Below are 26633 nucleotides of genomic sequence, written 5' to 3' on the forward strand. Positions count from 1 at the left end.
GTATAAAAGACACCTGGGAGCCAGAAATCTTTCTGATTGAGAGGGGGTCAAATACTTATTTCCCTCATTAAAATGCAAATCAATTTCTAACATTTTTGACATGCGTTTTTCTGGATTTTGTTGTTATTCTGTCTCTCACTGTTCAAATAAACCTACCATTAAAATTATAGACTGATCATTTCTTTGTCAGTGGGCAAACGTTCAAAATCAGCAGGAGATCAAATACTTTTTTCCCTCACTGTATAATGCTAACCAACGGTGCCGCAGCATTTGTGCCAGGCTTGCTGGAAAATGACGAGACAGACCCAGTTGTTACAAGTTGACTGGTAGAGATGACTGGCAGATGGCCCCACCTGTGCTCCCCACTATGCCATACACGGCACACCACTAACCCGCGCACAGACGCACGTCACACACGCACGCACAAATAACACAACCAAACTCCGAACCCGGTCTGGAACCCCCCCCCCCAACACTTTCGCTCATCAGCACGCCCGAGAGGCCCGTCGCTGATTTCAAGGGCAAACAAAGACACATTTGTTAGCCTCTTTTTTTACACTGCATTTTCCATATTGATTTTTATATTTGAAAGTCATAAATAAAATCAATTTAACAATATATATGATAATTAAATGGAGGGGGGGGGGGGGGTGGAATATTTAGGGAAGAGAAATATCGTCCGTAAATGGCCACGATCGTGACCACGAGATCGGTCTTCCCATCATGCCTTGCACGTTACATGACATCAGCATACTTGGTGTAAGCCACACCGCACTCACAAACACGCTTACACCGGCATCATCACTTCTAGCCACCACGGTGACCTTGCCATCACAGAAACTTCTCCATCGTTAGCGTCTGCCATCCCGGGTGGTACCAGATGACACATTTTTGGAGGAAACGACTACTTATTTTAGAAACTAAAGACGAAACTAAAACAATTTTTATGTTTCCAGGTAGGGCCCACTGAGCTGTATAGCTTTTTTTCAGAAGCGACCTGGCTATCACAAATGATAGCTCAACGAAGTGGCTTATCTTGTGGAAATGTATAGCAGCCAAATACTCGCATTATTCTAAATGTGGAGTGAAAAACCGGTGGACCCGGAGAAAAATCCACGCGACCACTGGGAGAGAGAGAGAGACACGCGAAAACTTCAATTATACAACAGGTGTCAGGGGGTCGGGATCAAACCCACGACTTCCTGTCTACTACCAGGTGAGGTAGTTAACATCTCTGAGCCACCGTGGCTCCCAGCGAGCCCGAACGGGGGCCGCCGTGACACGTACTCTGGGCGGTCTTGCTGCGAGTCTGCACGGCGTTGGAGGCCGAGAAAATCTGCTCTCCGCGCACCGTCAGGTCCTGCAGCCGCGTGTCGTGCGTCGCCACGCCGTGCTGCAGCAGCTTGCAGAGCGCCATCGCACTGTCGGGGGGGGGGGGGGGGGCAGTGGACGAAGGTGAGCGGCGAACGAGCGGGGGGGGGAGGGGGACACGAGCGAGCACGACGACGCGTACACACCGATGTGGTAACACCGACGCAAACAATGACACTGAGCCTAACTTACCTACTAACTCTGGTGCACACTCACATGGATGTGAACACAATGATGCAGACCCAATGACACCGAGCCTAAATTACTAACACTGGTACACGCAGATGCTAACAAGATTGGTACACACTCATATGGACATGAACACAGTGACTGAACAAAACGTACCAACCCTGCTACACACTCACACGGATGTGAACACAATTACACTTAACTTACTCACATGGGTACACACTCACAAAGATGCTAACACAATCACAATGACACAACGATACTTAACGACACTTGACCTAACTTACAAAGACATTACAGATGTTGCCGTAACAAGACACCTGTGATGGGGTGCGTGGCCGCCACCGCACCTGGCTGCCTGTGTCTCCCCAATGCTGATGTTTACACAATGCATCCCGGAACTCCTTGAAGGCCGTGTTGACCCAGGGGAGGCCCAGGACTGGTTGAAATATCACTGACGTTGGCTGTGAGACAGAGTCGAACTGGGGTCGCCGGGTTGGTAGCGCAGTGCGCCAACCACCACAACTAGCCAATGTACTAACACTGACACGCACTCACACCGACGCTAACTCATTGACACTTCCACGCTTAAACTCTCGTCGCGGCGCACACCGGCGCACAAACACAATGACACAATGGCACACTGACACATGACACACTGTCTACGGGTCTCTGTGAATATTTTCCAGGCCGCTGACAAACCGGCGTATGTGGCACGCGGCTAGACGTGGCCACAGTAAGAGGGAGAGAGGCACACTGGATACGTGGTGTGCAGGGTGCATTAATATTTTCCGGCTCGCTGATAAAACTGCAGTGGGTGGCACGTGACTGCCAGTGGCCACGGCCCATAGGGGGATAAGGTATACTGGACGTGGTGTGCGAGGGTGTGAAATCTTTCCCGGGTCGCCGATGACTTGGGAGGTGGGTGACGTAGCCACGGCCACGGAGGAGTGAAGTCGACTGGACGCGGTGTGCCGGGCGCACCTGACTTTGCCCTCGTACTGGCCGTAGAAGAGGTGCTGGCGGCTGGTCCACTCGCTCATGACAAACTCGAGCGCGGGCTTCCCCGTGGGGCCCGGCAGGCTGGAGAGGAACTCGAGCAGCGCGTCCAACTGCGAGTGCACCAGGTGCGCAAACACCATGATGAGAGACTGCGGGGGGGGGGAGCGGTGATGGAGAGAGAGGGGGGTGGGGGAACGCAGACATATGACACAGTGAGCGAGCGGGTGGGCGGTCGAGGGACTGGTCGGCCGAGCGAGTGGTTCGTGTGAGTTGGCGATCGAGCAGGTGATTGGTCAAGACAGCAAGTATTATATTATTATTGTTATTATGAGTGGTCTTTCAAGTGAGTGGTCCATCGAACAGGTGGGTGATCAAGCAAACGAGTGGTCGAGCGAGTGGTCGAGCAAGTGGGTGATCGACCGAGTGGTCGATCGAGCGAGTGGTCCTTCGAATGAATGGGTGGTTGAACAAGAAAGTGAGTGGGCAAGTGGTCGTTCGAGCGAGCGATCGTACAATCGAGCGGGTGGGCGGGCGGGCGGGCGACCCACCTGCATGACACTGAGCGTCTCAGCCTGCTGCATCTTGCTCAGCACAGCGCGCAGCATGAGGTCGAGGCTGTCGCCCAGCTGCGTGCCGAGGCGCCCCACCAGGGTGGACACGAGGCGCCCCACGAAGGTGGCGGTGAATTCGGAGGAGCGCGGGTCGAGCAGGCGCGTCACGGCCTGCAGCACGTACCACAGGCCCGAGCGGCCCGCGTCGTCGCGCCAGCCACCCACCTGCTCCAGCGCCACGCTCACGTAGGCCCGCAGGCACTCGCCGCCGCTCTGCGACGGTGACAGGGAGCGGGACGGGGGCGGCGCACGGGGTCAGGGTCCCCCGCAGGGTGACGGTTTCGCGGGACGGGTCGCGTGGCCGGCTCGCTCTTGCGGCTTTCGCTGTGGCGTTTTGAACGCAAGACATCTGTGCAGGAGCGCCTGGGGAGTGCTCGCTCGCGTCTGGCTCCACGGGCCAACGTAGAGGAACACGCAGCCAACGTGGGGGAGAAACAACCGGCTCGTTGCATGTGGAATGATAGTGCATGTTGGGTTGGTTGTTGCGGTCATAGTTGGAGGATGTAGTTGCGGTTGTGGGTTGCGGTTGCGGTTGGTCGGGGGGGGGGGTAGCACCTGCATGACGGCGTTGTCCTCGGTGCGCAGGGTGCACTGTGCCACGGCCGGGAACGCCTGGCACATGAGCAGATCGGAGAGCGGCGGCTTGGTGTTGCGCACCACCCCGCTCAGGATGTCCAGCGCCACCTGGGCCCAAGCGACGCCGCGACGCGTGGAAACGCAATGAGAGACACCGGCGCGGAACTCGACGCGAAACGACCCGCACGGAACTCCACGCTACGAACTCACTGCCAGCGCAACCTGGGGTCGAGCGGCGTCACACGGGGAAGCTGAATGCGCACGTGTGCGCGTGTGACAGAGTTATCGAGACAAGCGTGAGAATGAGCGTTTGGAGGTGTGTCTTTGACAGCGAGTGCGTCGACTAACCCATAACACCTGGGTCTGTGCCACGAGCATTTTACACTTCACATGCCCTCAAAGTGCACCGATCCTAGCACAAGTGATGCCGCCGACCCGCTATCAGCACCATGCTCACGTAGGCCCGCAGGCAGCGAATGAAAGCCGCTACTGCGGCTGCTGTTTTCTGCTGCACAGGCATGCACGAAGGCTGCACAAGGGCATCTTAGGCTTCGTATGCGTGCGTGCGCTCGTGCGTGCATAAGTGTGTGTTCGTACGGAGCATAGCCCTTGGGGAACTTTGTCAGGTGGCGCTTGCATGATGCTGACGAGCGTGGGGATGAGGCGCATCTGCAGCGGGGCTTGGCACGCCTCGATACGAGACAGCCCCTTGAACATGTCCTCTGCCAGCGACGCCACCACGGGGTCTACGGGGAAAACACCGCTGCTGCCATCACATTCCTCATCCACGCGTACCCACAAACACCAAGATCCCCTGTGCAGCCTTTACCAGACTGTTGGGGCAAGTGCCGTTAACGAGCACCTACGAAGGCCGGCACCGGCGCACGAGAGTGTGGTATGGCCAGGACTACGCCCGGCCGCCGATGCCTCCTGATGGCTGATATGTATATACCCTATCAGATACTCATTTGAGGCCGAGTCGACTTAGGAGATGCCTTGAGCAGGAATCAAACTCGGGTCGCCGGGTTAGTAATGGAGCGTACTAACCACTGCACTACGGCTCCCCACTCGTTCTTTCACACTCTCCCACACACTATCATGCACTCCCATTGATCACATGCACACATTCGTCCACTCTCAAAGACAAAGATCCCAATGTATCCTTAATAGACTATTGGGACGAGTGCTGTTAGCGAGCACCTATGAAGGCTGGCACAGCACAGGAGGGGGTAAGGTGACCAGCACCGCCAATGTCTACCCATTGGCGATGTTCACACTGTTGGTGGTGTTGGCCGTAAGCGACAATGGAACTCGGGTAGCCGGGTTCGTAGCCCGGCGCACGCTAACCGCTACCACACCACCGCTCCCCCGCTCTCTGCACAAACGCACTCACCCTCTCCCATAACGTCACGCACGCACCATTGCTGTACTTGAGGAAGAGCGCGATGGTGAGCGGGCAGACCTTGGCCTCCACGCTGCTCGTGAAGTCGGCGTCGACGGCGCACACCACGCACAGCGTCTCCATCACCAGCGTGAGCACGTCCGACGTGAAGTGCGTCGCCAGCTGCACCAGCGCCTCCACCACCGCCGGCAGGAAGGGGCGGAGCACCTGCACGCTGCCCGCCTGCTTCAGCTGGTCGCAGTAGCTGCGGCGGCGGCAGCGGGAAGCGGTGGGCAGCAGGGAAAGGGCCAAAAGGTTTTCCATGAGTAAGGAATTCTCACGGGGGGGGGGGTTCTACAATCTATGGGGTCAAGACCCGACGCTGCGGTGGTGGCGGTGGCGCGTCCCTGCAGCGCAAGTCTCACCCCCAGACGGCGCGCACCGCCGAGATGCGCACGGAGGGCGGCTGCGCGTCGTGCAGGCCGCTCACGGTCGCCTGGAGGAAGCGCTGCACCAGCTCCGGGGTCATGAGGCTCGCGAAGCGCGACGCCGACCACAGCGCTCGGCCCAGCAGGAACGGGGAGGCTGCGACGGTACCCGGGTGGTGGTGGTGGTGGCAGTTGAGGTGGTTGTGGTATAATGAAGGTATTGCAGCAGTGGTGGTGGAGATAGTGAGAGCAGTCATTGTGGTGTTGGTGGTGGTGTTGGTGGTAGCGGTTTGTGGTGGCAGCACAGTGGTGGTGGCGGAGGTAGCGGAGGTGGTGGTGCGTGGAGGGGGTGGGAGACAGACACGTACAGAGGGACAGTACAGACAAACGTCGCCATCGCGGGTTTAACAACGTTGCGCGCAGGGCCGCCACGTCTGTGACCGGAGACATCTCGACTCGATTCACACCGTATTGGTCACCCCGTGCCCTTACAAATGTCAACGTTCATCCTACAAAGTCCCATCACAAGGGAGAAATACAAGCAAATAGACAAAAACATGTTTTTTGCCCGTATTGGAACGACCGCACAAAGTATGGATCTATAAAACTAAATTTCCCTGTATAAGAATACGGGTAAACCTCATGGGTTGACAGGTACGCTAACGACACGAGCCAATCACATCCTCACACTAGCTCCACCCCTAATCCTGACCAGACTAGCCAATCGTATCCTCACACTAGCTCCACCCCTAATCCTGACCAGACTAGCCAATCACATCCTCACACTAGCTCCACCCCTAATCCTGACCAGACTAGCCAATCGTATCCTCACACTAGCTCCACCCCTAATCCTGACCAGACTAGCCAATCACATCCTCACACTAGTTCCACCCCTAATCCTGACCAGACTAGCCAATCGCATCCTCACACTAGCTCCACCCCTAATCCTGACCAGACTAGCCGATCGTATCCTCACACTAGCTATACCCCTAACCCTAACTACATGAGCCAATCACACCCTCACACTTGGATCTCAGAAGTCCTGGCTAGGGGCCCCTACACGATAAGCCACTTCGTTGAGCTATCATTTGTGACAAGGTTGCTTCTGAAAACAAGTTGTATACGCTCAGTGGGCCTTACCTGCTAAAAAATGTGTTAATAGTTTAAAAGAGTCTTAGTTTGTCATTCGTGCGTCTCGACGCGTTCGCTGCCTGCAAGGTTAGCGGCACGGCTCAGGTTGCGCGGTGGAAAAACAACCCGGCGCCTCCCGTGCCATGCAGGCCGGGCCAGGCCGGGCCACCTTGGTTAGCAGTGGATTGAAAGGGAAAAGAACGACACCACAGGACGGACGGCTCACCGGACGAGCTGAGGTCGGCGAGCACCACGTTGGTGAGGAAGCCGTCCATGTCGAACTGCACCTTGCCGCTACGGACCGCGTCGATCACGGCGTCCTTCACGGAGCCCAGGGCCAGCATGCACGCCTCGTGCAGCTTCCACCTGCGCACACGACCACCCGCTCACGTCACATCGCCTACGGCGCGTATCCACCAGCACGTGTCCACCAACACAGGTGATCGCCTACAGCGCACATCCACCAGGACATGTCCACCAGCACAGGTCGTCACCGCCTACGGCGCGTATCCACCAGCACGTGTCCACCACCAGGACTTGTCCACCAATTCAGTTCAGCATCTACAGCGTGTGTCCTCCAGCAGATTTCCACGAGAGAACGTGACCGTCAGCACAGGTCATGCACAGCGCATGTCCATCAGCACAGATCGCCAACTACCATATCCAACGTCTAGCAGGATTGTGACCACCAGGGCAAGTCACGTCCAGCACGTATCCACCGGCAGATACCCATCGGAATAAGTCGCCTACGGCACGCGCGACATCCACAGCACCGAGAGAACGTGTCACCGATGGCACGTCACCTACACGGCGCACGTCCACCGGAACGTGGCCAACGCACGTCGTCTCCAGCAGGCGTCATCTCAAGCAGACGACATCCGCTCGCGTACGGCCTACAGGCAAATATATAACATAACAACATCCACCGTTACATTTTCGTAGAGCGGAAGCCACCGGCTCGTACACAGATAAATCGTGTGCCGCTAGCGCGGATGAAGACGTACAGTGAGGGAAAAAAAGTATTTGATCCCCTGCTGATTTTGTACGTTTGCCCACTGACAAATAAATGATCAGTCTATAATTTTAATGGTAAGTTTATTTGAACAGTGAGAGACAGAATAACAACAAAATCCAGAAAAACGCATGTCAAAATATTATAAATTGATTTGCATTTTAATGAGGGAAATAAGTATTTGACCCCCTCTCAATCGGAAAGCTTTCTGGCTCCCAGGTGTCTTTTATACAGGTAACGAGCTGAGATTAGGAGCACACTCTTAAAGGGAGTGCTCCTAATCTTAGCTTGTTACCTGTATAAAAGACACCTGTCCACAGAAGCAATCAATCAATCACATTACAAACTCTCCACCATGGCCAGGACCAAAGAGCTCTCCAAGGATGTCAGGGACAAGATTGTAGACCTACACAAGGCTGGAATGGCCTACAAGATCATTGCCAAGCAGCTTGGCGAGAAGGTGACAACAGTTGGTGTGACTATTCGCAAATGGAAGAAACACAAAAGAACTGTCAATCTCCCTCGGCCTGGGGCTCCATGCAAGATCTCACCTCGTGGAGTTGCAATGATCATGAGAACGGTGAGGAATCATCCCAGAACTACACGGGAGGATCTTGTCAATGATCTCAAGGCAGCTGGGACCATAGTCACCAAGAAAACAATTGGTAACACACTACGCCGTGAAGGACTGAAATCCTGCAGCGCCCGCAAGGTCCCCCTGCTCAAGAAAGCACATATACATGCCCGTCTGAAGTTTGCCAATGAACATCTGAATGATTCAGAGGACAACTGGGTGAAAGTGTTGTGGTCAGATGAGAATGGAGCTCTTTGGCATCAACTCAACTCGCCGTGTTTGGAGGAGGAGAAATGCTGCCTATGACCCCAAGAACACCATCCCCACCGTCAAACATGGAGGTGGAAACATTATGCTTTGGGGGTGTTTTTCTGCTAAGAGGACAGGACAACTTCACCGCATCAAAGCGACGATGGACGGGGCCATGTGCCGTCAAATCTTGGGTGAGAACTTCCTTCCCTCATCCAGGGCATTGAATATGGGTCGTGGATGGGTATTCCAGCATGACAATGACCCAAAACACACGGCCAAGGCAACAAAGGAGTGGCTCAAGAAGAAGCACATTAAGGTCCTGGAGTGGCCTAGCCAGTCTCCAGACCTTAATCCCATAGAAAATCTGTGGAGGGAGCTGAATGTTCGAGTTGCCAAACGTCAGCCTCGAAACCTTAATGACTTGGAGAAGATCTGCAAAGAGGATTGAGACAAAATCCCTCTTGAGATGTTTGCAAACCTGGTGGCCAACTACAAGAAACGTCTGACCTCTGTGATTGCCAACAAGGGTTTTGCCACCAAGTACTAAGTCATATTTTGCAGAGGGGTCAAATACTTATTTCCCTCATTAAAATGCAAATCAATTTATAAAATTTTTGACATTCGTTTTTCTGGATTTTTTTGTTGTTATTCTGTCTCTCACTGTTCAAATAAACCTACCATTAAAATTATAGACTGATCATTTCTTTGTCAGTGGGCAAACGTACAAAATCAGCAGGGGATCAAATACTTTTTTCCCCTCACTGTATTTCGATGGGGCTTTGGAAGTAGTTCTGTAGGCCGATCTCTGACACAGCAGGGCGAAGGGGGGGGGGGGGTAGCGGAAGGGGGGGGGGGGCTCGCGCCGTCTCCACGAGAGATTCCGGACGGATCCCCCCGTGGGAACGCGACGTCGAGAGCGCAAACGGTGAATACATTTGGGAGGAAAAGATCCCAAATTGAACATTAAAACATTTATTCCAAATTCAGTGAAAATACACGAATGTAACTTGACGGGTCTGACGCTCGTTGTGCAGCTGCCCACTCTTCAAGGGTGAGGGGTGAGGGGCGGGTGGCGGTGACTGATTTTGTGAGGGGGAAGAGCCGTTCGCGGCACGACATTAGGAGCTTGCAAGCGACAGATTTTCGCTGGCAATGAGACGGATTTCGGATCTGGCCGGCCAGCCAGGGGAGGGAGAACCACAAGGCGAGTGAGCGAGTGAGCGAGCGAGCGAGGGACAACAAAAGACAATCTGTGGGGGGTAAGGGGGGGGTGGTTCGAAGACGGCGGCAATCTGAAGGCAGGGCCACACAATGCCGGCCTCGGCACTCGGCAAGAAATAATCAAAACGAGCCACCCGACCGTGCACAATAGTGGCCGAGAGGCAAACGCATCCAGAAAATAATTTCACATTCTGCGTTTGTGCAAAAAAAGTATATATTTATAAATACGTGTTTTTATATATAGTTGGAAAAAGAATGAGCAAGTTGGGTTAGGGCAAGGCATGTCTCTTTTTCGAGAAATCCAGAGTGACAAGTCCAGTGATGGGTGGTCCGAGCAGGGCTGTCAGCTCGACATGACAGTGCACACACTCACGCACGCACTCATTCGCTCACTCACACACACTCACGCACGCGCTCACTCGCACACACTCACACACACTCACGCACGCGCTCACTCGCACACACTCACGCACGCACTCATTCGCTCGATCACACACACTCACGCACGCGCTCACTCGCACACACTCACACACACTCACGCACGCGCTCACTCGCACACACTCACGCACGCACTCATTCGCTCACTCACACACACGCGTAAAAGACAAAGATCCCCCGTAAGAAGTTAACAGACTTTTGGAGCAAGTGCTGTTCGCGAGGACCGATGAAGGCCGGCATGACATACAAGGGGGTGTGGGTGGCCAGCACCACACCCGGCAGCCTTTGTCTCCCCAGTGGCGATGTTTACACACCACACCAGGTACTTATTTGAGGCCGAGTCGACCTAGGGGAGGCCCGGGACCAGTTCAGATAATCGTCACCGGTGTTGGCCGTGAGGGAATCGAACTCAGGTCGCGGGGATTCATAGCGCAGCGTGCTAACCGCGACACTATCGCTCCTCACACTGGCACACACACACACGCACTCTCGCTCACTCACTTACCCACAAAGGCATGCACTCACACACTCGCGTCTTGATACAACAACAACAACCGCCATTCGCCACTAAGTGGCGGTGACGTCACCACGACGCTTGTGCCAGGCTATGTGCACCCTGAGGCCACGTGAAGTGTCGAACGCCCGCTGGCAGGAGGTCACGAGGCAGACCCAGGTGCCACGGGTCGACTGACTGAGATGACTGGCTGATGCACCACCTGTGCCCCCTACTGTGCCAACCTGCTGTGCTTTAGCCACCCGGCGCTCCGCTCGTTGTTCTGAGCGTCGCTCCTCCGCCCTCCGTTGTTGTTGGAGGGCGACTGCCTCCAACTGCCCAGTAGCATCCTTCACGAGCCTCCTCCACAGAGGCCGATCTTGACACCGCTGGTAACAGTCATCGACAAGTCCACTCAGCTCCACGTCCTCCTGTACCACATCACTCCATCTCTTCTCTAGCCCGTGCCGCGCCCGCTTAGCTCCCTCAATCCGGCCAAACAAAAGCTGTTTCGGCATGCGGTGGCTGGGCATGCGGGCTACATGACCCAGCCATCGCAGCCTTGCCTGCCGGAGGAGCTCACCGATGGGACCCTGCCCAGATCTTTCAAGGATTTGTGAGCTCCTCACACAATCCAGTCTGGTTAAACCCAGGATGGATCGTAGGCAGGCCAGCCTAAATGTTTCTAACCGGCGAAGATGTTCCATTAGGGGGGTCCACGTTTCCCAAGCGTAGAGAAGGGAGGGAATGACCGTGGCCGAGAAGACCTGAAGCTTAGTGCGGAGCGACAGACCAGGTAGCTTCCACACAGCGTTACGCAACCGATGAAAAGATATTGTCGCTCGACTGATTCGGAGTGGGACCTCTGCTGTTAAACTGGAGCCAGTCATAAGCACACTGCCCAGGTATGGGAAACTCTCCACTCTCTCCACAACTGCCCCATCACCGATTGGGAGTTGTGGGGGTGGAGTGTCCGATGGTACAAAATACCCAGACAGGTGCTTAGTTTTGGTGGGGCTGATGGTAAGGCCCCACCTCTTAGTGGCACGCTCCAGTCTCAGCAGCAGCGTCTCCAACTCCTCCTCTGACTGAGCAGCTATTACCAAATCATCAGCATACATAACGTGGTTGAGCAATAGGGAGCCATCCCTTGACCGCACCGTCTTGGTACGCACACAGACACACATGCAAACGAACACTCTCAGATGCACGTCCTCAACCCAGGCCACATACTAGCAGACGTACGTTCAAGCACGCCTACCCAGACTACACGCACACACACTGGGTTCACACGCTCCACATTATCGCACAGCCCCACAAACAACGACAAAATATTGTCATTGTGTTGTTGTTAGCGAGCCCATATGAAGGCCAGCACGGCACACAAGGAGGTGGTTGGGTTGGTCAGCGCCACGCTCGGCCGCTTTTGTTTCCCGAGTGGCGATTTATACACTGCACCAGGTACTCATTTGAGGACGAATCGACCTAAGGGAGGTCGAACCGCTTCAGATAATGCTCACTGGTGTTGGCCGTGAGCGGGAATCGAACTAGGGTCGCCAGGTTCGTAGCGAGGCACACCACATATACACACACGCGTGTGAGCGCGCGCAAGCAAAACTCCCAAGCGCGGACGCCACGTCTCAAGCGGTCAGACTCAACGGGAGTGACAGCGAGGAGGCGCCAGTGGCTCGCTCGTTCGCTCGCGGCCCACGACCCCCCAGCGATCGGCACCGCGAGTTCAGCAGCGTACCCGTGAGCCCACAAACACCCCCGTACAGCCTTAACAGAATGCTGGGGCAAGTGCTGTTTTAGCGAGTAGCACCTAAGCGGGAAACGAACTCGGGTCGCCGGGTTCGTAGCGGGAGTTTTGATTGTAGTGTGCTGATCTTTAAAGGTGTATTGAAAAATGTGGATACTGCTACTGATACTCCCTGCTGTTATGGAGTGACTCATGCAGCCTGCTATGGCTGCAAAGTTTGGTCGTACATGTTATGTATATCGTTTATTGTAAAATTTTAATCACAGTTCCTATGATCACTGTTACATTGTTTTTATAGCTTTATTTTGATGATTTTGAAAACGTTTTGGTTTAGCCATATTTGTTTGTTGTAGTACAGAGTTAGCCTGATAACTTTAATCTAAATTGTCTTATGGCTGTTATTGGTTGACTTGCATCCCACTGGGATTTTTGCAAACAGCGTTGAAATACGGTGTTTTTTCTGTAAGACTTTTGCTGTTTTTCCCTGTTTTTTTCTGCTGCGTGTAGTCACTTTAAGATGTTTCTTGTTCATGTTTTTGTTTGTTGCGGTTGCACCCGAGTCAAGAGCCGCATGGCTCACAGGGTTATACCTAATAAATGAAACTGAAATGAAAAATGAAATGAAGGGACGGCACAACACACGAGGGGGTGGAGTCGACCTAAGGGAGGCCCAGGACCGGTTCAGACAATCGTCACCGGTGTCGGTGGCCGTAAGCGGGAAACGAACTCAGGTCGCCGGGTTCGTAGCGGGACGCGCTGACCGCTACACTAAGTGAACCCACACGCACACACACGCACACACAGAAGCACACACACTCTTAACACACTCACATGCGTTCAAGCACGCCGGCGAACTGCACAAGCGTCGCCCACGCAATCAACACACGCGTGAACACTCACACTCTCAGACAAAATCACGCAATTACACGCGCGTGTGGGGTGCACGCGCATGTATTCCCTTGCATAACCACAAGCCATACGAAATCTCACACAGACAAAATAAGGCAAAGACCTCCGATGAAGGCTTTCATAGACTGTGAGGGCAAGCGCTGTTGGGCGAGCAGCAGCGGCACCGATGAAAGCGGCACGGCACACGAGAGGGCATCGTGGCCAACACCACTAACCGGCCGCCTTTGTCTCCCCAGTGGCGATGTTTCCACACCACACCATAAACTAACTTAAGGCTGAGCCGACCTCGGGGAGGCTCAGGACCAGTTCAGATATTCGCCGTTGTTATTGCTCGGGAGTGGGAATCCAACGAGGTGGAGGCCTTTAAGAAAGAGGTGGGGCCTTTAAGTGTCTCTCAAAAGTCGGTGTAGATTCAAAGCTGCTGCTGCTGCTGCGAATGCGCAGCAGGGGTGACATTCCCGACGGCCTGGTAATGACGGTCCTGGCCCTTGGCATAGAGAGGAAGAGGTTGTGAAACGCGCTGCTGCTTAGGAGAGTTCTACCGTGAGCTGTATGTAATCACGCGGAACTTCTTTCGCGCCGTACCTAGCTAACCGCGACAATCGGAGGTGCAGGGGAAGAACAACAAAACAAACACCAAAAGCAGTTGACAACAAAACAAACACCAAAAGCAGTTCTAAAGAAATTCGTTTTCAATCTAGGAGTGCACGGTGGAGCGAAGAGCGATACGGTGGAGGGGGGGGGGGGCCGCAAAGGAGAAACGACAGCCCTGGTCCTTGGTATAGAGAGGAGGTTGCGAGTCACCGCTGCAGCGGGGAGTTTCTACCACGAGCTGTAGTTCAGGCCGACAGCAGCGGAGAGGTAACGGGGAAACGATGCCTGGCAAGTCACGGGCCCTTGTTCGTCGTACAGAGGGGGGGGGGGGGGGGGGAAGGTTGCGAATCACGCTGCTTGCTGCTGCTGTTCCTACCGTGCACTGTGGCTAAGGTAACAGAGCAGCCCGCCACCGAACGGACGCGATCGTACCAGTAGGAGCTGCCGGCGTTCCGCGCCTGCTCCGCCTCCTGCAGGTGCCGCGTGGCCGCTGCCGCCAGCGCCGCTGCGCTGTCGCCCTGAAACTCCGCCATGATCGCCTGAAGCACAGGCAGGCAACGCAACGCACGCACGCACAAACACGCATCAACAACAGCCGCCGTTCGCCATGGTGGAGAGATGTTAACTACCTCACCTGGTAGACAGGAGGTCGTGAGTTTGATCCCAACCCTGATGCCTGCTGTATATTTGGAGTGGTCTCGTGGATTTTTCTCAGGGTCCTCTGGTTTTCCCTCCACATTTAGAATCAACGACAATGTGTTTTAGAGCATTTGGCTGCTATAAATTGCGACGTGATGATAAGCCACTTCGTTGGGCTATCATTTGTGGCCTGATTGCTTCTGAAAAAGAGCTACATAGCTCAGTGGGCCTTACCTGGTAAAATGAAGGAAGTTCCGTTTTTTTTTAAGTGACGTCACTACAACGCTTGGGCCAGGCTAGGTGCGCTTTGAAGTCGTCTCGTGAAGTGCAGAAGGCTCTCGCTGCTGGCTGGAGGTCACGGGACAGACTCAGGCGCTGTGAGTTGGACTTACTGAGGTGAATGACAGATGCACCAACTGTGCTCCTAACTGCGCCAACTCACAAAGGCATACACAAATAAAACATTTGTGTGCATACGTACACGCACATACAGACATGGACACAAATAAACACGAATGTATGCATGCACGTACACATGCATGCATACTCAAAAGACACACGCACACACAAAGATCCCCTGAATTGCCTTGAACAGACTGTTGGGGCGATGCTGTTAACGAGCACCTATGAAGGCCTGCACAGCACACGAATGGGTGGGTGACCAACACCACGCCAGGCCGCCTTTGTCTTCCCAGTGCTGATGCTTAATATGCCGCACAAGGTGCTCACTGAAGGCCGAGTCGACCTAGGGGATGTTCACGACCAGTTAAAGTATTCGCCGCTGGAATTGGTCTTGAGCGTGAATCAAATCGGGGTCATAGCAAAGTGCACCAACCACTGCACCCCACTCCCTACGCAGGCACGCGCGGACAGCCATGCCCACGCAAACACACACGCACGCATACAGAGAGACACATGACGCACGAGCGTCCTCTCCGTGTCCTTATCACCCACCGACACACCGATTGCCGTAGTAACCCTTTCCATTAGCCCCACCAGGGCCACCGGCTTGCCTCGCCCCCCCCCCCCCCCCCGTGCCCCCCACTGCCCCCCTCACCAGCAGCATGTCCTGAGCAGAGATGCGCACAGAGTAGGAGAGCGTGTCGTCGTCCTCGTCCTCCACAAACTGCTCCGGGTTCGCCGTCCACACCTTCACCTGCACCGCACGGCGGGCGTCACGGCACGGCAGGCGTCACGGAACGGCGGGAGTCACCGCACTCTGAGCGTCACGGCACGGCGAGTATCACGGCAACTGTCACGGTGAGCACCAAGACCCGGCGAGCATCACGGCACAGCGAGCGTCACGGCAATGGCGAGGGTCATGGCATGGCGAGGGTCATGGCACGCTCTGGGGGGCTCGCTGAGCCTGCCAGACGGTCCTCGCCGAGGCACCTGTGGAGTGCTACGAAGACTCCCACAGTCACAGTACCACCTCACTCACCCACACTCACAGTACCACCTCACTCACCCACAGTCACAGTACCACCTCACTCACCCACAGTCACAGTACCACCTCACTCACCCACAGTCACAGTACCACCTCACTCACCCACAGTCACAGTACCACCTCACTCACCCACAGTCACAGTACCACCTCACTCACCCAGTGACAGTACCACCTCACCCACCCACAGTCACAGTACCACCTCACTCACCCAGTTACAGTACCATCTCACTCACCCACAGTCACAGTACCACCTCACTCACCCAGTGACAGTACCACCGCACTCACCCACAGTGACAGTACCACCTCACTCACCCACAGTGACAGTACCACCTCACTCACCCACAGTCACAGTACCACCTCACTCACCCAGTGACAGTACCACCTCACTCACCCACAGTGACAGTACCACCTCACTCACCCACAGTCACAGTACCACCTCACTCACCCACAGTCACAGTACCACCTCACTCACCCACAGGCAGAGTACCACCTCACTCACCCACAGTGACAGTACCACCTCACTCACCCAGTGACAGTACCACCTCACTCACCCACAGTGACAGTACCACCTCACTCACCCACAGTCACAGTACCACCTCACTCACCCACAGGCAGAGTACCACCTCACTCACCCACAGTGACAGTACCACCTCACTCACCCACAGTGACAGTACCACCTCACTCACCCACAGTGGCAGTACCACCTCACTCACCCACAGTGACAGTACCACCTCACTCACCCACAGTCACAGTACCACCTCACTCACCCACAGTGACAGTACCACCTCACTCACCCACAGTGACAGTACCACCTCACTCACCCAGTGACAGTACCAGCTCACTCACCCACAGTCACAGTACCACCTCACTCACCCACAGTGACAGTACCACCTCACTCACCCACAGGCAGAGTACCACCTCACTCACCCACAGTCACAGTACCACCTCACTCACCCACAGGCAGAGTACCACCTCACTCACCCACAGTCACAGTACCACCTCACTCACCCACAGGCAGAGTACCACCTCACTCACCCACAGTGACAGTACCACCTCACTCACCCAGTCACAGTACCACCTCACTCACCCACAGTCACAGTACCAACTCACTCACCCACAGTCACAGTACCACCTCACTCACCCAGTGACAGTACCACCTCACTCACCCACAGTGACAGTACCACCTCACTCACCCACAGTCACAGTACCACCTCACTCACCCACAGGCAGAGTACCACCTCACTCACCCACAGTGACAGTACCACCTCACTCACCCACAGTGACAGTACCACCTCACTCACCCACAGTGGCAGTACCACCTCATTCACCCACAGTGACAGTACCACCTCACTCACCCAGTGACAGTACCAGCTCACTCACCCACAGTCACAGTACCACCTCACTCACCCACAGTGACAGTACCACCTCACTCACCCACAGTGGCAGTACCACCTCACTCACCCACAGTGACAGTACCACCTCACTCACCCACAGTCACAGTACCACCTCACTCACCCACAGTGACAGTACCACCTCACTCACCCACAGTGACAGTACCACCTCACTCACCCACAGTGACAGTACCACCTCACTCACCCAGTGACAGTACCAGCTCACTCACCCACAGTCACAGTACCACCTCACTCACCCACAGTGACAGTACCACCTCACTCACCCACAGGCAGAGTACCACCTCACTCACCCACAGTCACAGTACCACCTCACTCACCCACAGGCAGAGTACCACCTCACTCACCCACAGTCACAGTACCACCTCACTCACCCACAGGCAGAGTACCACCTCACTCACCCACAGTGACAGTACCACCTCACTCACCCAGTCACAGTACCACCTCACTCACCCACAGTGACAGTACCACCTCACTCACCCAGTGACAGTACCAGCTCACTCACCCACAGTCACAGTACCACCTCACTCACCCACAGTGACAGTACCACCTCACTCACCCACAGGCAGAGTACCACCTCACTCACCCACAGTCACAGTACCACCTCACTCACCCACAGGCAGAGTACCACCTCACTCACCCACAGTCACAGTACCACCTCACTCACCCACAGGCAGAGTACCACCTCACTCACCCACAGTGACAGTACCACCTCACTCACCCAGTCACAGTACCACCTCACTCACCCACAGTCACAGTACCAACTCACTCACCCACAGTCACAGTAACACCTCACTCACCCACAGTGACAGTACCACCTCACTCACCCACACTGACAGTACCACCTCACTCACCCACAGTTACAGTACCACCTCACTCACCCACAGTGACAGTACCACCTCATTCACCCAGTCACAGTACCACCTCACTCACCCACAGTCACAGTACCACCTCACTCACCCACAGTGACAGTACCACCTCACTCACCCACAGTCACAGTACCACCTCACTCACTCACAATCACAGTACCACCTCACTACCCACCCCACAGTACCACCTCACTACCCACCCCACAGTACCACCTCACCCACCGTCCCAACACGTGACCTCGTCACCCCTCACGAATCCATTCACGCGGATAGAAGTAGAACATCAGCCATCCACTGCACTTCTAATTCCATCTCCCTTCTCCCCGTCCCATCGCGTCGATCCTTCGGGAGAGGGCTGAAATGCATCCGCATACGTCTCGAAAATATTACGGACCAAGTCAACCCCCCCCGCCCATTCCCACCAAAGCAGGAGTTGAACTCCAAACCTGTCGACTGTGATCCGGTCGTGCTACGGCTGAGCCACCTGGCCAGCGTACGTGCACACGATACACAAGACACAGACTGCCGGGGTAGCCTTCATGGACTTTTGGGGCAAGTGCTGTGTTAGCAAGCACCTCTGAAGGCCGGCAGCGGCGCACAAGAGGGTGGGTGGCCAACACCAAGCCCGGCCGCCTTTGTCTCCCTAGTGGCGATGTTTACGCATCGCACCAGCTACTCAATTGAGGCCGAGTCGACCTCGGGGAGGCCTAGAACCGATTCAGATAATCGTCACTGGTGTTGGCGGTGAGCGGGAATCGAACTCGAGTCACCGTGTTTGTAGCGTAGCGCGCCAACCGCTACACTACCGCTCCCCATATGACACGATAGACACGCGTGCGTGCGTGCGCACGGTACACACGCACACACGTGCGCACGCTCGCGCTCAACTCCGCCAGCGAGGCGTTCTCTCCGCGGGGAGAGACGGAGACATGCGCTGGTCACCACAGGGGTTACACTTCGCGGGAGAAACCGCCCAGGGGAGTGCACATTACCCCCATTAATCATTCATCGGAGCCCCAGGTGCAGACGTAAGCGAGCGTGCGCGCCTCTGATGTCGCACGACGGACGCCGGCGTTCGGCTTTGCGTTTGAATCCATGGATCCTACAGCTGCGGGAATAACGAGACCTCACGCAGTCCAAAAGATGACAATGATTTGGTTTTGGACGAGCATGGCTGGGGCAGAGGGTGGGTGGGGTGGGGGGGGCGAGGTGTGACGTCACCACCGAGCACTCGCCTGCCCGCGCGCCAGCCGTCCAGCCAGCGAAACTTTTTTTTAAAACAGCAAGTTAGATCCGCCCACGTATACGCCGGGAAATCTCACAGTGCTTCACGTCGCGTTTCATCTCAACACATTTTGAAAGGGGGACCCAGGGAACACGAGTGTTAGCATCAGCCAGGTCTGCCTGCGACAGAAAACCGGACAACATTGCTGCACGTGACAGACCAGCATAAACCTCTGGCTGTAACCGTGGCTAATGTCTACCAGGGTGCCAGAAAATGTTCGTACATAAAGACAAAGATCACCCCTCATGGCCTCAACAGATTTTTGGGGGCGAGTGCTGTTCGCGAGCACCTATGAAGGCTGGCACGGCACACAAGGAGGTGGGGTGGCCAATAACATGCCCGGCCACCTTTAGCTCCCCAAATTGCTGGTGTTTGCACACTACACAAGGAACTCGTTTAAGGCTGAATTGACCTAGGGGAGGCCCAGAACCGGTTTATTTATTTATTTGGTTTTACCCTGTGAGCCATTCGGCTCTTGATTCGGGTGCAACCGCAACAGACAATAAAATTACAAGAGACATTAAAAATTTACTGCACGCAAATTTAAACATCCTCTATAAAAATAATTAAATCTTCCGGAAAAAGCACCAATATGTTTATGCTGCGTACAAAAAATGTGCAAAAATTCCAGTTGGATGTTAGATCACAATAACAATCACAATACAATCTAGATTAAAATTCTAAGTATAACTCTAAACTACAACATATATTCACCACTGTTATTGGACCGTGAGAATGGGAATTCAACTTGGGTCGACGGGTTCAAAGCGCAGTGCAGCAATTCACTACCTTCCGTTCCCCACGCATATACAAAATAAGTTCAACATACGTACACACACATTCAACAAAAAACACCGTATTCCGTAGTATTATTATCTAGATCATGAGAGGCACCCCAATCTTGTGCCCAGCGCCAACGCGGTTACATAAACCTGGTCTCACACAGGCACACAGCACCCCTTCGACTCTCGCATTAAAGCGCAGGGGGGACTCAAACTGTTTCATGGCAGCGTAAACTACTTACATTCACACGGAGTAGTACATTCTGAAGATTCACACCAATACGGATTCTACCGATTCACTGCACTCTGATATCCGATGAGATTTAAACCGCTTCGGAATTCTACAGGATTACACCGCTGTAGATACATGTATATCATGCAACAATCGCTGTAGCAAAAAAATAAACAATCCGCCCCCGAGTTGAATTGTGACCCCTGGAATTGCGGCAATTCATCAAACGTGGCGACACGGGTGGCATCGTTACAACTTCTATTTTCTGCGTTTATTTTGTTATTTCATTTCATTCTTGGGGGGGGGGGGGCAGAACAAGACCGCCTCGTATCTGCCGGAAAGAGGCCATCCTGCCCGCTCTTGTGTTCTGCTCTCACAGGTCGATATATCCGAATCACTCGACCGCCTGATTGCCACATCATCGAGTTCAATCAGCCCGTTCGTTGGAGCCCGTAGCCACCGCCCTCAAGGTGAACGGGTGGGTGGGTGAGTGGGCGAGTGCATAAGATAACTCGTGGGTGAGCTGCCGAGTGGACGAGCGAGTGATTAGGTGGGTGAGCGAGTGACTAAATGAGTGGGCGAATCGAAATTGAGTGACCTCTCGTGTTTGCTCTCACCTCCGATCAGCACGGCCGACTGTGTATGGTGCGAGAGAAGTTCAGCATGCGTAAGTACATACACAGATCAGCATCCATATCAGTAATCCCATCGAGTTCAATCAACCTCCCCGCTCCATGTTCTAGCCACCACCGTGTGAGGGGCAGTTCTCAACGATGTGCACGGCCGTTTGCTGGGTGGCTCCAAGCACACGCAAGTGGGGTGTGCAGCACAAACTCAAACTGCGAAGCGCTGCCACAATGAGACCTGGAAACGGACGTTGATTAACAAAGTGTACTCGACCACACCTTTCCTGTGGTGGATTACTCGGCTTTCTCTGATATGAGCCCGCACTCTGCCGCACCGCCTTCTACTGTCGAGCCGGCGTACGGCAACCACACCTCGACGCCCACGGTAACGCGAGTTTCGCAGCATTCGTGCGGTGATCCACCAGCCCTCGCTGCTGGCTGCATGGCGCTGCGTCAGCCACGTGCCGCCGCCGCCCGGCCGTTTAAAGCGAGCGGCGCGCGCGGCAGGCGCAATGGCACGGGCCGCATCCCCGTCGCCTCCCGACGGCGCAGGAACCACGCGGCGGCGCTCGGAGCCCACCGCCGTGGTCGCTCGGCGGGCGGGGCCGAGCGTCGCGACTTAACGAGGCGTGGCGCAATTACCGCGCTGGCGCCGACGTGAATTTATTAACGCGCGGCCGCCATCGCGCAACACGGCACGGGAGTTCGGGGCGGGTGGTGGGGGTGTTGGGCTGACACACGCTGGGGGAGGGGTAGAGGGAGGCGATGATCGATTGGGGGGAGGGAGGACAAGATAGCTCTGGCCGTATGATGCAATGCACAGACTTCATATCTGCATAATAAGCAGCTGCTCTGTACGTGTGTGGGGGGAGGGGGGGGAAAGGGGATCGCTGCAGCGCAGGCCAAAGGGCCCAGAACACCAAAGTGGCCAGCAACAAACAGGGACGAACCACTCCGGCCTCCTCTGTGTGTGCTGTGAAAAAGGGCCATCGCCCGAAACGTCGCCTAATTATGCTCAACATTTTCTCTTCAAGGGCACTGCTGCATTATTGCCGAAAGCGTTGAATTTTGCTGTTATTGTTAAAGTTGCAGGATGCAAGAGCATGCAACCAATTTGCTGAATTTATTACAAGAGCTTGGAGCGTACGGGAAGAGACGATTGCAGGAAATTCCAAAGTGGAGGAGCGTAGGGAAGAAGCAGAAAGAGAAGAGTTGTGTGCGACCTGCGGTGCGGTAATCGAGTGGGCGAGTGAGTAGGTGGGTGGGCGAGTAGGCGGGTGAATGAGTCCACCAACGTCGCTCGTTCGCTCAATTCTAAGACAAGTACCACTTGGTCGATTAAAAAAGAAAAAAATGACTGATCCACGGAATTGACCGTGGCGATTCACCAACATCGCGGCACCGGTCTGGCCGACGCATCTCTGTTTTGTTTTGTTATTTTCGTGTGCGGCGGAAAAGTTTGGCTACGGTGAGCGTCAGTGTGGCCTCCCAACTTCACCGACCTCTGTTTCACAACAAATCGCCGTCAGCCGCGTCCTCTCCCTGTTCACGGCAACGGGGCCCGAGGCTTCATCCCCTCCATCCATCGCCGACATAAATTCTTATTCCGCTCGCGTTAGAGCAAGCATCAGAGTGAGCGAGAAAGAGAGAGAGAGAAGCGAGCGTTAAGAGTGAGCCGGAGAGCAAGCGTCAGAGCGAGTGAGAGAGCGAGTGAGAGAGCGAGTGTCAGAGTGAGCAAGAGACGAGTGACAGGGCGAGCGAGCGACAGGTCGAGCGAGCGACAGGGCGAGCGAGCGACAGGGTGAGCGAGCGACAGGGCGAGCGAGCGACAGGGCGAGCGAGCGACAGGGCGAGCGAGCGACAGGGCGAACGAGATAGAGAGAGAGCGAGCGCTAGAGAGAGCGAGAGAGAGGAAAGCGAGAAAAAGACCGTGACCATTGTTGACCGAGAGGCAAGAGAGAGACACATTCGCTGGAAGGGTTAAAGCAGCCAAAGGAACATTTCCCCGGGAGCGAAGGCACGGGGCGGACCCCCCGCGCGGCGCACACTCGGTATGCAAAGCGGCAGCCGCAGACTTCATTAGCACACTTAATGGCGCGCCGAGCGTGAGCTGAATTGCCAACGGCATGCGGGGACCGCCAAAGCCACAAATTAACATTTAGATAAAAGCATCGGGAGTGGGGGGGGGGGGAGGTGGAGGTGGGGGGGACGACGACGCACGCAGAATGTAAAAAACATGAGCGAGCGTGAGGAGCTCGCTCGTAAACTCAAGTCCTCCCAATCCTCGCTTGCTCACCACCTTATCAGTCCCCACCGTCAAATCGCTCCCCAATTTCCTCCCCCCGCCGAAGCGGCTGCATAATTTGCCTGCGTGCGACCTCGCGATCGTTAGCCCCCACCGCCGGGCGGCGCCTCAAGCCGGGCGTGTAACGGCGCATCGACTCCCCGATCAGTGCCGACGACCCAAGCGCTCGCGACGTGCACGTGCGCATCAATCCACGGCCGGAAGAGGTGCCCCCCCCCCACCCTCTCTCTCACCCTCCCCCCCCAACTACGCCCATTAAGGTCGCGAGGGGTTATGTGACCGTTACTTCACCAGTTCGGAGAAGGCGGAGGAGGGAGCTTTGATGCGGGCATCATGGATAGTATGGCACAACAACGGACTTGTTGCACTGCAACCACCCCCTGCAGACACCTTGGCCATAATGATGTGGGCAAGTGGCTGCAGCTGCCCTTAAAGCGTTCAGCAGTGCCCTGACAAAAAGCTGCAGAGCGCATCTTGCTCCTTGTCCTGAGAGGTACCCTTCACTCTTAGCCCCTAGGGCAGCCCCACCGCACAGCGCCCATGGATCCCAGGGCCTGCCCACACCCCGCTAGCCCTCAGGGCAGCAACTGCTCCTCGGTGATGTGTCGAGAATGAGGCAGACCCTAAGGCTAGCTCACACGCATAGCCCACACCTCACGGATATTCACGCTCACACATAGCCCCCCAGGGGATAGTACACACACACACGCGCACACACACACACGGCTAAACCCCCTGGGCTCACACATAGCCCCCAGAGCTAGTCCTCAAAGCCATAGCCTGCAGGGCTAGCCGCACACACAGGCTCCTCAGGACAGCCACACACGAACACACATAGCCCATAAATATACGAAACATACATATTAATTTACTTACTCTTTGGTTGTTTCGGTAAAGTCACGTAGGTCGAAAAATAATAATAGATCAGCAGGATAACTGCTGTATCTGTTCCACCTGATGATGGTCGCTTGTGTTGTGACCGAAACGTCGTGATCTATTATTATTTTTCTACCTACGTGACTTTACCGAAAGAACCAGAGTATGGATTCCTGCAGTCACGAAAGCTTCAAATCAAGATTAATTTACTTATTTATCCAGGAGAGACACACTTAAGCCCTCGGACTATTTTTAAGCAGGGTCCTGCATTGGTTGTTTTTATTTCAAGAAGCTTTCAGCCAATTATTCATAAATGTTAGACCATTTGCTGTACTGCCTTCTCCTGGCGAGCCAGGGCATGGCACCTTCTCGACAACCCACCAACCCTCGCCTCCAGAGTGGCGGATAACAGGCGTGCATAACCACCGCTGCCCATCTAACACCCAGAGTGACCTCAAAGACAAAGATGCCCCCCGTGTAGCCTCAAAAGACTGTTGGGGCACGTGCTGTCGCGAGCACCTAAGAAGGCCGGCACGACACACTAGAGGGTGGGTGTCCAACACCACGCACGGCCGCCTGTGTCTCCCTAATGCCGATGTTTGCTCACCACACCAGGCACTCATTCGAGGCTGAGCCGACCTAGGGGGGGGGCAGAACCGATTCAGATAATCATCACTGGCGTTGGCCATGAGCGGAAATTGAACTCGGTTCACCGCGCACACACACACGCACGCACAGACACAAACCCTACAGCGGCTCTGAACAAAAATCATAGCAGCCAGGATCCCCCCCAACGAACAAAGCCACCGGGACAGCCCCCTTAAACACACAAATAGCCCCCAGTGCTCACCTGCTCCTCGGTGATCTGAGCGTAGAGAATGAGGTAGTAGATGAGGTCGGGCAGGGCCTTGCGCAGGGTCCCACGGAACCGCGGCGCCTCCAGCAACGCGTGCACAAACTCAAAGATGCTGAACACCAGATTCTCAAAGCCCAGCACCTCGCCTGCGTGGCCAGAGGGCGGGGGGGGGGAGGGCCGCGGAGGGGCAGGGTTAGGGTCAGGCCAAGGATGTCACACGTCACCCGAGTCACAGGCGGCGTGGTGGTGGGATGTTGACATCCTCGCCCGGTACGCGGGAGGTCGTGGGTTCGATCCCGACCACCCCCCCCCCCCACACCGACACTTTAATTTAGAGTTTGCGCGTCTCTCTCCCCGTGGTTGCGGGTCACTGAGGTCAAAGGTCATCCAGAAGTCGACACGTGACAAGGAAAGTGACAGGTAACTGTGAAAGAGGTCATTCGGATGCATCGTGTGAGCAATAAATACATTTTCTTGTGCAGCCATTTGCCAATCCACTGCTGGGTGATAAAATTCCGAGTTAAAATGCAAACAAAACTAAGTCTAGCGAATTGCCAACACAAGTGAGAGGCGTAGATGGCCTATCCACGTCGTGTGGCTCGTGAGGGCGGTTTGACCATCCTCCACCTGGCTGAACTTGAACTTCCCTCGCACCATACGTAGCCAACTGTGCTATGGTTCAGATATCACTGATGTTAGCCGTCTCTGGGAGTTTAACTCGGATTTTCTGGTTCGGGGTGTTAACCACTGCACCACCACACTCCCCCTTCTCCCCCCCCCCCCCCTTCTCCCCCGTGAGTAGGCAATGCGCGAGTTGAGGACACGCACCGTCTGAATCGACGGGGTCGGACGCCTCCTCCATGAAGTTCACCTCCGTGCGGACGTATGTACAGCGTGGTGAAGGCGGGGGAAACCTCACGGTGGCAGCGTCAACAACTCAACAACGATACGCACGAAACCATCGAGCTCGGGCCCGCCAATCGAACGTTCGTGACGTTTCCATCGCCGATCAGCCGCGCCTGTGCCGGCCGTTAGATTCAATCGGCGTCGCCGGCCGGCGAAGCCAGCGACGGTCACCTTCGTTACCATCATCGCGGCGGTCAGCGTCATACTCGGCGGCCGCCATTGCCGATCCCGTGCCGCGTTTCGGCGAAGGCCGCGAGGATGAAACCGCGCTGGAGATCAGAACGGGGGTGGTGGTGTGGGGGGGGGGGGTGATGACGTGGCTGCTTTAACCCTCGCGGAGAGCGAGTGTGTGCGGACGTCATGCAATAAAAGCGTGCGGTGCACACGCAGGCACCAGGCCCTAGCAGGGAAAACAATATATGTAAAACTATGAATATTTTTTTTTTATTTTACCAGGTAA

General features: G+C 55.1%; 1 protein-coding gene across 3 annotated transcripts in view; it reads right to left on the reverse strand.

The window, feature by feature from the left end:
* The window catches only part of IPO9 (importin 9), an 87370-nt gene that overhangs the window by 35115 nt on the left and 25622 nt on the right, over positions 1-26633 (reverse strand). For all 3 annotated transcript variants that reach the window (XM_076074512.1, XM_076074511.1, XM_076074513.1), the window contains exons 9-20: positions 26096-26151; positions 25262-25413; positions 15638-15736; positions 14374-14480; positions 6916-7055; positions 5556-5715; positions 5169-5395; positions 4347-4495; positions 3729-3857; positions 3111-3386; positions 2545-2711; positions 1288-1421 (exon numbers count right to left, since the gene is read on the reverse strand). In XM_076074512.1, the coding sequence (XP_075930627.1) occupies positions 1288-1421; positions 2545-2711; positions 3111-3386; positions 3729-3857; positions 4347-4495; positions 5169-5395; positions 5556-5715; positions 6916-7055; positions 14374-14480; positions 15638-15736; positions 25262-25413; positions 26096-26151 (1796 nt within the window). The remainder of the gene's footprint in view (positions 1-1287; positions 1422-2544; positions 2712-3110; positions 3387-3728; positions 3858-4346; positions 4496-5168; positions 5396-5555; positions 5716-6915; positions 7056-14373; positions 14481-15637; positions 15737-25261; positions 25414-26095; positions 26152-26633) is intronic.

Source organism: Petromyzon marinus, chromosome 48 (assembly GCF_048934315.1).
Source record: "Petromyzon marinus isolate PM22_M1 ecotype Great Lakes invasive population chromosome 48, UKy_Petmar_22M1.pri1.0, whole genome shotgun sequence".
Lineage (NCBI taxonomy): Eukaryota > Metazoa > Chordata > Hyperoartia > Petromyzontiformes > Petromyzontidae > Petromyzon > Petromyzon marinus.